Consider the following 16134-nt stretch of genomic DNA (forward strand, 5'->3'; position numbering starts at 1 on the left):
TACTAGACCAATAGCGAATTAACAACCCTGCTCCCGACATTGCTCTTTGCCACTTGTTTTTTTTTTACACCTAGCCTCTTCTCTCCTCCAGACATCGTCTTCCCATGGAAACGAAACAATTCCCTCATCTGTACCAATAACAATTGCTGTTCCCCCGAACATGGTATGCATTCTTTTCCATCGGATAGTTCTGAAATCCTGCACTCTTTGAAATAGATTTTGCTCACATTCCCAAATGTGTCTCAGTGTCACATTGTTGTCTATGTCCCTGGAAGACCATCCAGGAATGTTCCCAGAGGCTAGGATGCAGGGCTTGCTGATCTGTCCGTAAGGGCGATAAAATGAAAATTGAAGAAATTATCTGACTCATTAATGTCCTTCACAGAAGGAAACTGCCATGCTTACCTGATTTCGTCGATATGTAGTCATTGGTTTCTGGAAATCCGTCGATCTCTAAATCAAACATGCACAACAACTCGGGGAGAAAATATATGCACTGGCCATGACTTGCCTTGAGAACTTAGGCGATCTTAAGATACTGTTTCCATGAGCGACACTCAAGATATAAGACTTCTCGTGAAATTCTGAGGAATTTTCGAGCAATAAACAAGAACAATAAACTTTATGCGAATGGATGATGACTGAATGTTCAATTGGGTTTAGAATAAAATGGTTATCAAATTGGAGTCCAAAATTGGCGACCGAACAAGAACAAAACAAGATCACAGAAACTTAAAATATATTCTTCAAGGATCAAACAGCCGAGATTATTCGACTGTGTTCTGACATAATTAGTTTCAGATCAAAAATTGTTTAAATATTTTTGCATTTATTGTCAAAAAAAGTGTTGTGAAAGACTGAATAATCATTGTCATCTCCAAGACCAGAGACTGAAATGTAGAAATTTGAATGGAATAGAGAAGAAAACAGTCTCATGAATTTGAGGCACAAATGAAATGATTATGTGGTTTGATGCTATCATGTAAAGGCAGTGGAGACGTCAGATGATATGTTGACCTTCATAATGGACGGAATGATCTGGAGGTTCTGGACTTGGGGTGCACAAAATAAAAAGCACACAAGCATTGTATAAGTGTTGGTCTAGGACCTGGTGTTATATGATTTTTAACTTCATAATAGAAGGATTGAATAGGAGAACACGGATGTCTTACTGCTTTGGCATAGGGTCATATTGAGACCACAGTATAATTTGGCTGTAGAGGGAATGCAACGTACGTTTGTTAGACTGATACCTGGGAGAGTAAGACTATCATATAAAGAGAGACTGAATTAGTTAGAGCTGTATGTGCTGCCGTTAGGAACAGTGAGGGGTATCTCATCGAAGACGATGAAAATCTCGCAGGAGTCACCAAAGATCAGGATTCCAGAACTAAGACAGTCTCCAAGAGTCGAATGGACTATTCAAATTACTATGTTTCTATATAGATACCCAACTGGGTTGGGGACCATATCGCGCTTCCACTGTGATCACAAGCCCTGAATAATGATCAGGAGGCCGAATTCGACAAAGTTTGCCATGAACGTTTCCTTTTTCATCGCAGGTAACCACGAAAATCAATGCTTTCGACTTATCTCAATGTAGGGGCCGCTATTGTCTCCGTTATGAAATACTATTGGGAAGGCTTTAGGTCTCAGCATATTGCACGCTAAAATATCAACAAGGTAAATAATTCATTTTTTTTAAAAAAGCATAAACACCACCTGAGCCACAACGGCTCAGATCTGCTTGTTACGAGGACGTCCATAAAACCTAACAAATAAATGAGGCCTCCAGAGACTGTAATGAGTTATAAAAAGCACAATTTTTCACTGAAATTCTGGACGAGCTGACAGCATCTAAGAAAAATGCATGAAACAGTAAAAGGCCCGCTGTTTGCCATTTACTATCCTGTAATTGCAGTAATCGGAGTTCCAGGTGAGGCACTCTACCTAGTTAGTGACTGTATTAATGGTCGGTAAGCAACAGTGATTAAGGCACTTCATGAGGAACGCTTCACCACTATTCAGGTACTCTCTATCCGAGTTAATGCCTTCTCAATTCACCTTCACCAGTACAGTGGACTTCCTTTAACTGTGATAATTGTTTTTCATCACACTTGTATTACTTCGGTTTTTCAACCTCATGATCTCTGCCACGTCAATCATTTTGACAAAATTTGGCGGGTTTAATCTGTAATTTCTCCACGTTATTCAAATTCTAAACTCTAAATCATAACGCTTCTTCATTATTCCATGTAATTTTATGTTCAGTAATATTTAATCTTTCGAAACGAATGCAATGTCATTGATCTAATTCTGTAATTCGTCCAGTTTAGTGTTATATCTTGCTCAGTCACTGTAATTCTAAAGGGCAAGTGGCTCTTTTCCTGTAGTGGATTTGAATATTGTTGTCGTGACGTCCATTCTGTTCTATGCTGGTATAGATTCTGTGCGTGTGGGTGAATTAAAGAATGCTTATTGTTGTATAAATGAGTTCTGTCGTCGTACTGAAGTTTGCATTTTATTATCAAAGTGCAAATTATGTCATGTTCTGTTATTCATTTCAGCTGTCCATAATTTGCCACATCATTCACATTGTGTAGTTGCTGATTTATGATGGCATTGACAACTACAGAAAATAAATACAATGATTCAATAATTGAGATGAATTAACAGTAGAATAATGTATCAATAAATTTAAATATGGAAAATGATAAAGGGAAAGCACATGACACGGAGATAATGACCAAATGTCTTTTTAACAGTCTATCTGGATATATTTGATTACATTTCCGTTGCCAAATTATCCTGAGATGGAACGTGAATCCAAACGTTCATACCCGTGGTAATGACGTTGCCCCTGCAACAACAACCTGAAATGACTTCTGGATAAGTATTGTGATCATTGCATTTTCATGGATACATGTTTTTTTTGTTGTCAGCCTCTCCAAACCTCAGTCCTTCAGCATTATTATCCTTCACAGCATTCGCTATTGTTGAGGGTTCTTTAATGACTGGTTTCCTTGCTTTTCCTTTTGTCTTCAGTCCTCAGAAATGCCCACACTCATTTTAATCATATTCTCCAGATTGAGTAAAATCCTACAAGTAGTACGATCTTTCATAGCCATGATGAATGGATTCTGCCTTTAAGTGTCTACTCAGCACTGAAATTGTTGAACCAGAAGCACGTGCATTGGGCGACATTTTAAAACAGCGTTTCATTGTTTGCACGTGGCAGTCTGTATTTGTACTCCATCCATTCGATGCCGACAAATTTCAATTTATTGCCTCTGTGTTGGAGCTCAAATATTCAGCTGAGCTCCAAAAAGCATTTCCTTTTAACAAAGTTGAAGATAAAATTATTGTCATTTTGCATTACGCTTGACCTGAGTATTTTTTCAGCAACTTCACATCTGGTGGTTCAACAGTCAATCATTTAAAATACCAATGTTTGGTGTGCAGTGTGACTTATTAAGTGTCCATACTGATTTAATTGCTTATTATCAGTTAGACTAGCTTCAGCTCATTCAAAACTTCCTGCAATTTTCTGTACTGTTTTCAAGTCAGTTCTGCCTTCTTCAATGTTATAAGGCATTAAGTTAGTTTTGCAATGTTCTTTCTGCTGGACGCTCTGATAAATTCGATAAATAGGTTTGGCTAGATTGCAGCACAATTCACATTGGAGTTTTGCATCATGAAAGCCTCAAATTTACGAACTAACATTGAAGAAGAATGACTTATTTTGGGATTAAAATTTGTAGCATACATCTTCTTTCTCTCTCTGTCTATTACAGCTAACTTAGCAGTTATTGTGATCCTCTCTCGAAGAAGGTGTGGTATTTCCGCATGCATCACTTATTATCTGGTGTCAATGGCGGTGGCAGATCTCTCGGTCATAGTGACAGCTGTCATATTAAACCGTGTTGCTGGAATTTATTTCCCTTTCAGTTTTCTCTCCATTACGCCCGTGTGCCGTTTGCGCTCTGCATTCAATTATGGATCTATTGATAGTTCTGCATATTTAACAGTTGCTTTCACCATTGATCGATTTATAGCTATCTGTTGTCAGACGCTCAAAATAACATATTGCACCAGGAGAATGGCGATGCGCGTTGTAGGAATTGTGATCACATTCAGTTGCATTAAAAATGCATTTTTGTACTTCATATATGAACCGCGGTACAAGGTAGAAAATACACCCTGGTTCTGTAACATAAAAGGTATATTTTTCACTTCACTTGCATGGACTGCATATGACTGGATTCGTACAATTTTAACCACTTGTCTCCCATTCATTCTGATTTTACTGCTCAATGTTCTGACCGTCAGATGCATTCTCATGGCTAATAGAGCCCGCACGAGACTCCAGAACCAGAATATTGGAAAAAATCAGAGCGATGCAGAGCTGGAGAAACGGAAAAGGTCAATTGTTTTGCTCTTCGCCATTTCAGGAAGTTTCCTTCTGTTCAATGCATTGTACTTTATAACAATCCTGTACGTCCGCATTGGGAATCTAACATATGCTTCGGGTTCTGACTTTAATAATCTGCCTTTTGTCCTCAATGAAAGTGCAATTATGCTTCAGTTTTTGAGTACCTGCATTAACCCGTTTATATATGCTGGAACTCAGAATAAGTTCAGGGCTGAGTTAAACAATATGGTGCAACATCCTCGGAGATTTTTAATCAAAAAGCTGAAGATCTGAAGGTAGGCAATAGAGAGAGAGCGCAGTGTTGTTGTCAATAAATTAGTCGTCTAAAGTTTCAGACTGATACTGAGAGCATACGTTGTGAAATGAGTGAAGAAAGTAGATCTGAATAACAGTGATTTCCAAGCTCTCACACCATTCCAACCTCATTCAGCGAAGGCTTTCAGGAATGGAAGTCTACAAAGTTGACCTAATTGTGTCTGTGTGTGACCACAATTCCTCTGAAATGTGATTGACTATGAACCGAAATGGTAGAGCAAATCATACTATTTAGGGGCCATTGGGGACAGGCAATTGATTTGACACTGAGATCGAAGCTTTGTGTTCATTAAACAGAACCACCCAGAAAAGCTCGTCTCAGCTGATCCTCTGTTAAAATGTGAGTGAGTGACAGACTCACTACTTCCACTATTGAAAGAAAAAGGAAAATTCATTTGCCTAACACAATACTAAACAAAACGGCTAACAAACATAACACTTTTTCCCCAAACTGAACACAATCCAATCATTATTTTGTTCCTATAACACACGTATTAACCATTACATTAACTTTATCTCAGGTCCCCACAGTGTCTGTTCCCTTCCCCCTCTCCCGGCCTTCTATCTTCCTCCTTCTTCATTCCCTTTACAGTGAGTTAATTTTACAGGAAAAAGGTACCGTTTAAATAGAGAAAATTTTATTATACTTAATTTGAGAGCAGGATTTTAAATGGGTAGTTAGATCTCCGGTCCAACAGCAGTTGCTCTTCCAATTAGTGACAGTCGGTTTGATGAAATGTACATGTTTTTATATCACCAATGTTTTTTGATGTCATTTATCCGATGTTGTCAAAACAATACATTCAGAGTCGATAAGACTTTGCTCTCTTAGGCATAACTTGATGTACTTGGTTAATTTTGAATTGTTGTCAAAACAGCATCCAAAACTTTGGGCAGCTGAGCCTACACTTTACGTTGGCATCAATATTCAGAAAACACGCTCTACCTCAAAGTGGTCATACATGCTTTCGACTTCGTAACTCAATGACTGTTGAGTTTGAAAGCAATTGCCCATCAAGTAATTGAGGGTTGCACAATAAGACTTATAAACAGATTGATTGGGATATATCTTTGATGAGAACTGTTTGTGTTCTGTAAATAAAGTAGAATGCAACACGATTTGATTTTTCTTTCACATATTCAACTGTATTACCACATTTTTAATTTTGTTACTAACATGATAACTGATCGCAATTCGATGGATGAGTATAATATGCCATTTTGGCAAATCTGAAAGTGTAAGCAGGCAAAATCCAACAGAGAGGACACCGGGAATCTTATTTGTTCGTGTGTTAATTTGTAATATGCTAAACCGAAGGTATCAATGATTTTGGATCCTTGAGACTATTTGAATGCTTTTCAACACCAAATGGAAGCACAAAAAGTGAAGATGAGCTATTTGAGAAGAGATTATGCACAGTTCTGCCATCCTCATCACACGATGGATGTGCAAGTATTGGAAAAGGTATAGAGGAGATTTCCCAAGAAGTTGCCTGGTCTGGGGGGAAGGTCTTATGAGGAAAGGCTGAGAGAGTTGGGACTGTACTCATTGGAAAGAAGAAAGCTAAGGGGGATTCATAGAGACATACAAGATTATCAGAGGATTAGATAGGGTAGAGAGTGAAAGACTTCCACCCTCCTCTCTGACCAATCACCTCCAACCCCACCCCCATTCACCTATTGTACTCTATGTTACTTTTTCCCCACACCAACACCCTCCCATTCATCCCTCCAGTCTGCAGGCACCTGCCTCTATTCCTGATGAAGGGCTTTTGCCCGAAATGTCGATTTTACTGCTCCTCAGATGCTGCCTGATCTGCTGGGCTTTTCCAGCACCACTCTTATCGAGACTGTGGTGTCCAAAATCTACAGTCCTTGTTTTTACCTCGTTGATTTTAACTCTTCTGCGAATCCTCTTGTAAGGATGCCTGCCGTGATGAAGTTTTCCACCTCTCCCTACAACAATCTCAGTGAGTCTCTCTCCCACTGCAACCCCCACCCTTCTCCTCTGCCCTGAAGCTCTTGAACCATGTCCTGAAACAGACTCCCTACCACAACATCTTCCACCTCGGAACGCTTCAACCTCAGGGCATCAACGTGGACTTCATCAGTTTCCCCATTTCCCCACCCCCCCATCTCACTTCAGATCCAATCTTCCAGCTCAGTACCGTCCTTCATGACCTATCCTACCTGCCTACCTTCCTTTCCACCTATCCACTCCACCCCACTGTCTGACATAGCACCTTCATTCCCACTCCCATACACCCATTGTACTCTTTGCTACCTTCCCCACCCTCCTCTCTGACCTATCACCGACATTCCCCATCCCCATTCATCTATTGTACTCCATGCTACTTTCTCTCCAACCCCACCCCATTACCTGCTAACGTAGTCATCTCAGCCACATGAGGGAAATTTTAAAAATCCTGAGATAAGCACATGGATGATTTTGGGATAGTGTGGGGGACGAGATGAGAATAGTTCACGTGTCTGCGCAACATCGAGCATGAAGGGCCTGTTTTAGGCTGAAGTGTACTATGTTCCATCCTCAGCGCCACTCACTGAAACAGTGGGCATTGCTGATATAAGAACAGAAAGAGAAGAGTAAGCCATTCAGTCCCTCAAGCCTCTTCCACCACTTATTGAAATCATGATTGACGTTTGGCATGACTCCACGTATCTGCCTGTGATCCATAACCGTGAATTATTTATAATTACAGTGAAAAAATCCCAGATTTAAAACTACAAACATAAAACCTTGGTCGTTCTAATGAAAACCATCCTAATCTACTCAACCTCTCTTCGTAGCTGGCGCCCTCCATGTCAGGCAACATCCTCGTGAACTTCCTTTGCACCGTCTCAAAAGCATCGACATCATTTTCATAATGTGGCAACCAGAAATTTATGCAGTATTCCAATCGTGGCCGAAGCAAAATCCGGTCCAACTGTAACATGGCCTGCCAACTCTTGTACTCAATACCCCGACCAAGGAAGGAAAGCATACCGGATAACGTCTTGATCACTGTGTTGACTTCCATTGACATCTTCAGGGAACAATGGACCTGAACACTCAGATTCCTCTGTACATCAATTTTCACCAGTACTTTTCCATTTACCGGATAGTTCGCTCTTGAATTGGATCTTCCAAAATGCATCACTCAACATTTGCACGGATTGAACTCCATCTGCCATTTCTTTCCCAACTCTACAATCTATTCATATTCTGCTGTCTTCTCTGACAGTCGCCTTCACTAGCTGCCTCGCTACCAAACTTATTGTCATCTGCAAACTTGCTAACCAGACCACCATACCTTCCTCCAGATTATTTATGTATATCACAAACAACAGTGGTCCCAGCACAGATCCCTGTGCAACACCCACTGGTCAAATTTGTCCATTTTGATGAACACCCTTTCCACTACTACTCTCTGTCTCTTGCTGCTCAGCCAGTTTTCTATCCATCTACATCATACACCCTGGATCCCATGCAAATTCACTTTCTTCATCAGTCTACCGGGTGAACATTATCAAACGCCTTACTGAAGTCCATGCCCATGATTTCTCCAGCCCTTCCCTCATCAGTCAACTTTGTCACTTCTTCAAAGAATTCTATTAAGTTGGTAGGTCATGATCTTCCCTGCAGAAAACCATACTGCCTATTACTGATATACCCATTTTCTTCCAAATTGGAACAGATCTTATCCATCAGTATGTTCTCCAAAGTTAGGGTCATCGGTCTACAATTACCTGGATTATCCCTGCTACTCTTCTTAAACAAGGGGCAATAATACCAATTCTCCAGTCATCCGGGATGACACCCATTTTCAAGGATGCTGCAAAGATACCTGTTGAGGCCACAGCTATTTCTTCTCTCGCTTCCCTCAGTAACCTGTGATCAATCCCATCCAGACTTGGGGACTTGTTCACCTTAATGCCTTTTTCAATACCCAACACTTCCTCTCTCCTTGTGCCGATTTGGTCGAGAATAATCAAACATCTATCCCCAACCACAGTATCCGTCATGTATCTCTCCTTGGTGAATCCCGATTCAAAGTACTCGTTAAGAATCTCTCCCATTTTCTGTCTCCAAGAGTAACTTTCTTCCTTTCTGTTTGAGTTTGCAAATCGTTTGTCTACCTACACTCTTGCTCCTTTCATTTGAATCAAAGGCTTAGGATTTCCCTTAACCCAGTTTGCCAAAGATGTCCGATGACCCCTGTTTGCCATCGGAAAACTCGTTTCAGATCGATCCTGTATTCCTGATATTCTTTCAAAGATTCGTCTGTTTTTAATCGCCGAGACCTGATGTATTGCGCCTTTTTTCACGGTAAACCAGTCTCACAATTTCATCTGTCATCTGTTTAGGGAACAGGAGAGGGAGCTGGATGAACTTTGGGCCATTAGGAAGGCAGAGCCTGTGATAGACAAGAGTTACAGGGAAACAATGATTCCTAGGCACGAAGAAAGCTGGATAACTGTTCAAACTGGGGAAAGCATTCAGTGGAGGGATCCCTTGTGGTCATTTCCCTGAAAAACAAACATACCGTTTTGGATACTCTTTGGTTGGATGACTTACCAAGGGTGGACAGTGGGCTGCACGCATCGGGCGCAGAGTCTTTCTCTGTTGAACAGAAGGGAAGAAGGAAAAATAGAAAGTGAGGACTGCAGATGTTGAGATCAGAGCTGAAAATGTGTTGCTGGAAAAGCGCAGCAGGTCAGGCAGCATCCAAGGAACAGGAGAATCTACATTTCGGGCATAAGCCCTTCCTCAGGAATGAAGAAAGTGTGGACACACTTTCCTCATTCCTGAAGAAGGTCTTATGCCCAAAACGTCGATTCTCCTGTTCCTTCGATGCTGCCTGACCTGCTGCGCTTTTCCAGCAAGAAGGAAAAGGAGGAGAGCGTAAGTCATTGGGGACTCAATAGTTAGAGGTTCAGATAGAAGGTTTATTAGAAACGGACGAGACTCACAGGGGTCAGAATTCGTGATGTCTCGGATCATGTCTTTGGGTTCCTGAAGGGAAAGGGAGACAAGCCCCAAGTCGTGATCCACGTCAGTACCAGCGAGAGACAGGAATGTAAGGCAGTATTTCCGGGAGCTAGGGTGGAAGCTGAGAGCTAAAACTAACAAAGTTGTTATCTCTGAGTTGTTCCCCGTGCCACGTGATAGCGAGAAAAGGAGAATGATGAGACATCCACATGTGGCTGCACGATGAAGCGTTTAAGATACGTGGATAATTGGGGCTCATTCTGGAGAAGGTGGGACCTCTATAAACAGGACAGTATTCACTTGAACCAGCGGTGTATTAATATCCTGGTTGAGAAATTGTTGTTGTCACTCAGGTAGGTTTAAACTAGCTCAGCAGGGAGATGGGAACCTGAGGTGTGGTTCCAATGCTCAAGCGTATGAGAGTAGGGTGGGCATGGAAAGGATTTCGCGGTCACGGGTATGTGCAGGCAGACAACAAGCTGGCTTGAAAGTGTCCACTTCAACACCAGACACATCCGAAATCAGGTTGGGGAACTTGCAGCATGCATGGATACCTGGAACTTCGATGTTGTGGCCATTTCAGAGAATAGGATAGAGCAGGACCAGGCATGGGTGTTGCAGGTTCCAGGGCTAAGATATTTCATCAAGAACAGGCAAGAGGTGAATGAGGGAGAATTAAAAATCACACAACAACAGGTTATAGTCCACTTGGTTTATTTAGAAGCACACTAGCTGTCGGAGGGCCGCTTCTTCATCACAATGACCTGATGAAGGAGCGGCGCTCCAAAAGCTAGTGCACTTCCAGTTAAACCTATTGGACTATAACCTGATGTTGTGTGATTTTTAACTTTGAACACCCCAGTCCGACACCGACATCTTCAACAATGAGGGAGAGATGTGGCCTTGTTTGTCAAGGATAGTATAACGGTGGCTGAAAAGAATTACTGACGAGGACTCTGCTACTGAGGTAGTCTGGGCTGGTGTTCGGAATAGGAGAGGCGAGGTTGGTTCAATTTAGTAGGCATCTGCACGTTTCCAAGGAGGTGGATGAGAGGATTGGCAAAATGGTTCTAGGAAGGAAAGGTACAGGGAAAGGACTGGGGGACTGTAACTTCTCCAATATTGACTGGAAATGCTATAATTCTAGTACCTCGGATTGGATCACTTTTTGTCCAAAGTGTGTAGGAGGGTTTCCTGTCACAGTCGGTCGAATGAGGGACAATACGGGAGGCCACATTGAATCTGGTGCTTGACAATGAACCAAGCCAGGTGTTTGATTTAGTGGGAGGTCATCACTTTGGAGAGAGTGACCATAGTTCAGTTACATCTAGTTTAGCGATGGAAAGGGATAGGTACATGCCACAGGGAAAGAGCTATCTATGGGGGGGCAAGAGCGATTATAATCTGATTAGGCAAGACTTAGGACGCATAGAAAAGGGTATATGGGGACAATTGAATCTTTTTAAGGATCAGATATTGCATGTCCTTCATAGGTATGTGCCTGTCAGGAAGGGAGGAAATGATAAGTTAAGGGACCCGTGGTTTGCAAAAGAAATTTCATCTCTGGTTAAGCAAAGGAAGGAGGTTTATGTGATGATGAGATGAGGTGTTTCAGATGAAGCGATGGAGATTTTACAGATTACATCGGATCGATTTAAAGAGAGAGTTAAGAAGAACAAAGGGAGGACATGGGAAACCTTCAGCTGATAAAATAAAGGAGACACCTCAGCCTTCTATAGGTATGTGAGGAATAAAAGGTTTAATTCGGGAGGAATAAGGCCAGACAAGGACGGAAGGGGAAAGTTATGTGTGGACCCTGTGGAGATTGGAGAGGTGCTAAACGAATATTTCTCTTCTGTTCTCACTCAGGGAAAGGAAAACATTGCAAAGCAGAAGAATGAGATGTGTGATATTCGACGAGAAATGATCAAGGTTAGTATGGAAGAGGTGCTAACAATTTTAGACAGGATGAAAATAGACAAGTCTACTTCGTCGGATGGGATTTGTCTAAGGATTCTCTGGGAAGCTAGGGAGGAGATGGCGGAGCCTGTGGCTTCGATCTTTGATTCGTCATTGTCTGCAGGTTTAGTTCCAGAGAACTCAGGAATGCAAATGTTGTACCCTTGTACAAGAAGGGCATTGGAGATGATTCAGGTAATTATAGACCAACGAGCCTGACGTCTGTTGTATGAAAAGTTTTGGAAAGGATTATAGGAGATAGAATTTATAACCATCTAGCAAGCATCAATTTGATTTCAGATAGCCGACGTGGGTTTGTCAAGAGTAGGTTATGTCTCACAAACCTCAGTGAGTTTTGTTTCCGCGAAGATTATCACTCATGTGGATGAGTCGCGCCGCACTTGGAATATTATGGACCGTTCTGCTCGCCCCATTACAGGGAGGATGCGGAAGTATTAGAAAAGTTGCAGAGGAGATTTGCCAGAATGTTGCCTGGTCTGGAGGGAAGGTCTTATGAGGAAAGCCTGAGGGACTTGGGTCTGTTCTCATTGGAAAGGAGAAGGCTAAGTGTGGATTTGATATAGATATACAAGATGATCATGGACTTAGATAGGGTAGGCAATTAATGCTTTGTTTTCTAGAATGATGACGTCAGCTTGTACAAGAGAGCATATTTGCATAGGTAAGTGGGTGGGAGGAAAATAGAAGGTTACCAACCAAATGCAGGCAATTGGACATATTGGAAGCTATAATGGGGCACCGCAATCAGCATGGACCAGTTGGGCCGAAATGCCTGTTTCAATGTTGCTGTGTACGAAACGTGAGACCTGAGACTAATCATAATTTAACACTTTGCATCCAAAGTCTCTCCTTTGCAACGAAAGAAATTCTGAACTTCCAATTATTAGCTTGCATTTCCAATATTATTTTTGACGTTGTTTTCACAAATGCTGTCACGGCTGCTGCGCTTCTCCAGCAGTTTCTGATTTCAATTTAGTCTAAATTCGTAAGTAGTATTTTGCTAGTGTAAAACATCCAAAGGTTATCAGTCAATGCCCATAATAGTTCGAAACGTTCTTCATGCTCTGAAATGGACAAGTTGGTTTCGAGAGAGCTTTTGTCGTACTTTTGATGTCATCGGGCAGGATAAATATTCGTCCTGTATATACTTTCAGACCACGTCACAGAATTTACCTTTGGCTCTTTATTCCTATCAGGAATATCGGTGCAGTTTCCTCGATCTCTCCTTAAGAGATCTAAAAATCGATTGAGAGGCCAATACAAAGTTGATGTGTGATAGTATCATACGAATTACAAATAAAATCATTCCCCTATCATTCTCTCCCTTAACACAGATCTGAAACGGCAGTAAATTTGTCGAATTTTGAAATGCTTCTCAGTTAAAATTTCATTCTTTCGGCTTTAGTGAAAGACTCACACAGTTAATTTATCATCTAACGGTCGTCTCACCACAAGATGAAACTCTTATTTTTATTGCGGAAACGCTTGGTAAGCAACTGCTCATGGTGAGACTGGTGCGCAGGACACAGAAGAATAAAAAGTTAAGCGAAGGGAGAAAGGACATTCTCTGCACAATAGAACATTGATTCCAAGGTATGAGACGGAACTAGAATGGATAATAAGCTTAAGTCCCAACCACATAGCTCTTCAGCATCTTGAATTCATCCACAAGGTGAATCGTGTTACATAATGGCACTCATGATTTAACCAGAAAAAGGATTGAGGATATAAAAAGTGATTTCAGGGGGTTAGGATGGAAGCTGCAAAGCAGGACGAACAGAGTAGTGTTCTCGAGTTTACCACCGATGCCACGAGATAGCGAGGCGAGGAACAGGGAGCGGGCACAGCTTAACCCGTGGCTGTGCAGCTGGTGGAGGAGGGAGGGCTTCATATATGTAGCTAATTGTGATGCCTTCTGGGGAAGTTGGTACCTGTACAGGAAGGACGGATTGCATCTGAACTGGAAGGGAACCAATGTCCTGGGTGGAATGTTGGATCGAGTAGTTCGAGAGGATTTAAACTATTGTGGCAGAGGTGAGAGTTGATGCATGTGGCAATAGCAAGAAGTAGACCAGCTAGTGGGAAGGACTTGCCTGGGAAGGAAACAAGGGATCACTTAAAGTGTGTTTGCTTTGAGGCAAGGATTATCAGGAATAAAAGTGATGGACTGAGATCATGGATCAGTACCTGGTGCTGTGATGTTGCGGTCATAACAGAAACATGGGTTTCTCAGGGGCAGGAATGTTTGCTGGATGTTTCAGGGTTTAGAGCATTTCAAAAGAATAGGGAAGGGGGAAAAGAGGAGGGGGCTTAGCACTACTAAGTAGAGAGGGCATCACAGCTCCACAAGCTGCCATTGTCGAGGAAGATCTGCCTACTGAGTCAGTATGGGTGGAAATTAGGAACAGCAAGGGAGCAGCCACTTCGTTAGGGGTTTACTGCAACCCCCCACCCCCCCACCCCAATAGCAGCAGGGAGATGGAAGAGAGTTTAGGTCGGCAGATTTTCGAAAAGTGTGGACATAGTAGGGTTGTTGGAATGGGTGACTTTAACTTTCCCAATATTGATTGGAACTTTCTTCGAGCAGAACATTGAATGGAGCTGTTTTTTATAAAGTGTGTTCAGGAGGGGTTGCTCACTCAGTACGTTGACAGGCCGATGAGGGGAGAGTCCATTCCAGACTTGGTGCTCGGAAACTAGCCGGGGCAGGTATCAGAAATTGTGGTTGGACTGCATTTTGGTGATAGTGGCGACAACTGCCTCACATTCTACACAGCTATGGAGAAGCAGAGGATTTGGCAAAATGGTAGGACATTTAATTGGGGAAGAGGAAACTATGATGCGATTAGACATGAACTGGAAGCATGGACTGGGAGCAATTGTTCCCTGTTAAAGGCCCTATAGACATGTGGAGAATGTTTATGGAACAGTTGTTGCGAGTGATGAAGAAATATGTCCCTCTGACACAGGCAAGAATGGATAAGATAAAGGAACCTTGGATGACGGGAGCGGTGGATCTACTTGCCAAAAGGAAGAAGATAGCTTACATAAGGTGGAGGAAGCTAAGGTCAAGCTCAGCTCTAGATGATACAGACAGGCGAGGAAGGAGCTCAAAAATGGTCTGAGGAGAACTGGAAGGCGGCACGAGAAAAGCTTGGCAGAATGGATTTGGGAGAACCCAAAGGCATTTTACACTTAGGTGAGGAATAAGAGCATGGTCAAAGAAAGAGTAGGGCCGATCAGGGACAGCATAAGGAAGTTGTGTGAGGAGTCTGAAGAGGTAGGGGAAGCCCTAAATTTGCTTCTGTCTTTCCACAAGAAACGAACTTTGAAGGGAATGAAACCTTTGAAGAGCAGGTGTGCATGCTGGAATGGATAGGGGTAGAGGAAGCTGATGTGCTGAAAATTGTGGCAAACATTAAGATTGACAATTTGCCAGGCCCGGACCAGATTTGTCCTCAGCTGCTTTGGGAAACGAGAAATGCAATTGCTTCGCCACCTGTGAAGATCTTTGCATCCTCGCTTTCCCCTGGAGTCGTACTTGAGGAGTGGAGAGAGGCAAATGTAATTCCTCTCTTCACACCCGGCAATTACAGACCAGTAGGTCTCACGTCTGTCGTCTGCAAGGTGTTACAAATGATTCTGAATGACAGGAGTTATGACCATCTGGAAGAGCATGGCTTGATTAAATGTAGTCAACACGGATTTGTGAGGAGCAGGTCATGCCTCAAAAACCTGATCGAGTTCTTTGAGGATGTGACTGGAAACGTTGATGAGGGCTGAGAAGTGGATGTGGTGTATTTGGATTTCAGCAAGGCATTTGATAAGGCTCCCCATGGTAGGCTCATTCAGAAGATAAAGAGGAATGGGGTAGAGGGGAATTAAGCTGTCCGGATCGAGAATTGGATGGCCAACAGAAAACAGCGAATGGTAGTAGAAGGAAAATATTCTGCCTGGGAGTCTGTGGTGAGTGGTGTTCAACAGGGTTCTATCCTTGGGCCTCAACCGTTTGTAAATTTTATCAATGACTTGGATGAGGGGATTGACGGACGGGTAAGCACGTCTGAAGACGACACAAAGGATGGAGGTGTCATTGACAGGATAGAGGGCTGTTGTAGGCTGCAGCAGGACATTGACAGTATGCAGAGATTGGCTGAGAGGTGACAGAATGAGTTAAACCAGGGTAAATGAGAAGTGATGCATTTTGGAAGGTCGAATTTGAAAGCTGAGTGCAGGATTAAGGATAGGATTCTTGGCAGTGTGGAGGAACAGAGGGATCTTGGTGTGCAGGTACATAGATCCCTTAAAATTAATACCTAAGTGGACAGGGTTTTTGAGAAAGCATATGGTGATTTGGCTTTCATGAACGGGGGGATTGAGTTTAAGTGTCGTGAGACCTTGTTACAGTTCTATAAAA

The 16134-nt window shown here is 42.3% G+C and overlaps 1 protein-coding gene across 1 annotated transcript; it reads left to right on the forward strand.

The window, feature by feature from the left end:
- The first annotated feature begins 3871 nt into the window (after window positions 1-3871).
- Window positions 3872-4705, forward strand: LOC132828639 (apelin receptor-like). Its single transcript, XM_060845689.1, has one exon. It carries the CDS (start codon window positions 3872-3874, stop codon window positions 4703-4705), a length of 834 nt encoding a protein of 277 aa, XP_060701672.1.
- Window positions 4706-16134: the final 11429 nt, after the last annotated feature.

This window comes from Hemiscyllium ocellatum, chromosome 27 (assembly GCF_020745735.1).
Source record: "Hemiscyllium ocellatum isolate sHemOce1 chromosome 27, sHemOce1.pat.X.cur, whole genome shotgun sequence".
NCBI classification, from domain to species: Eukaryota; Metazoa; Chordata; class Chondrichthyes; order Orectolobiformes; family Hemiscylliidae; genus Hemiscyllium; species Hemiscyllium ocellatum.

Bases quoted from the DNA above. Each gene is read 5' to 3' on its own strand.
- LOC132828639 (XM_060845689.1), top strand. From the start codon at position 3,872: ATGGCGGTGGCAGATCTCTCGGTCATAGTGACAGCTGTCATATTAAAC.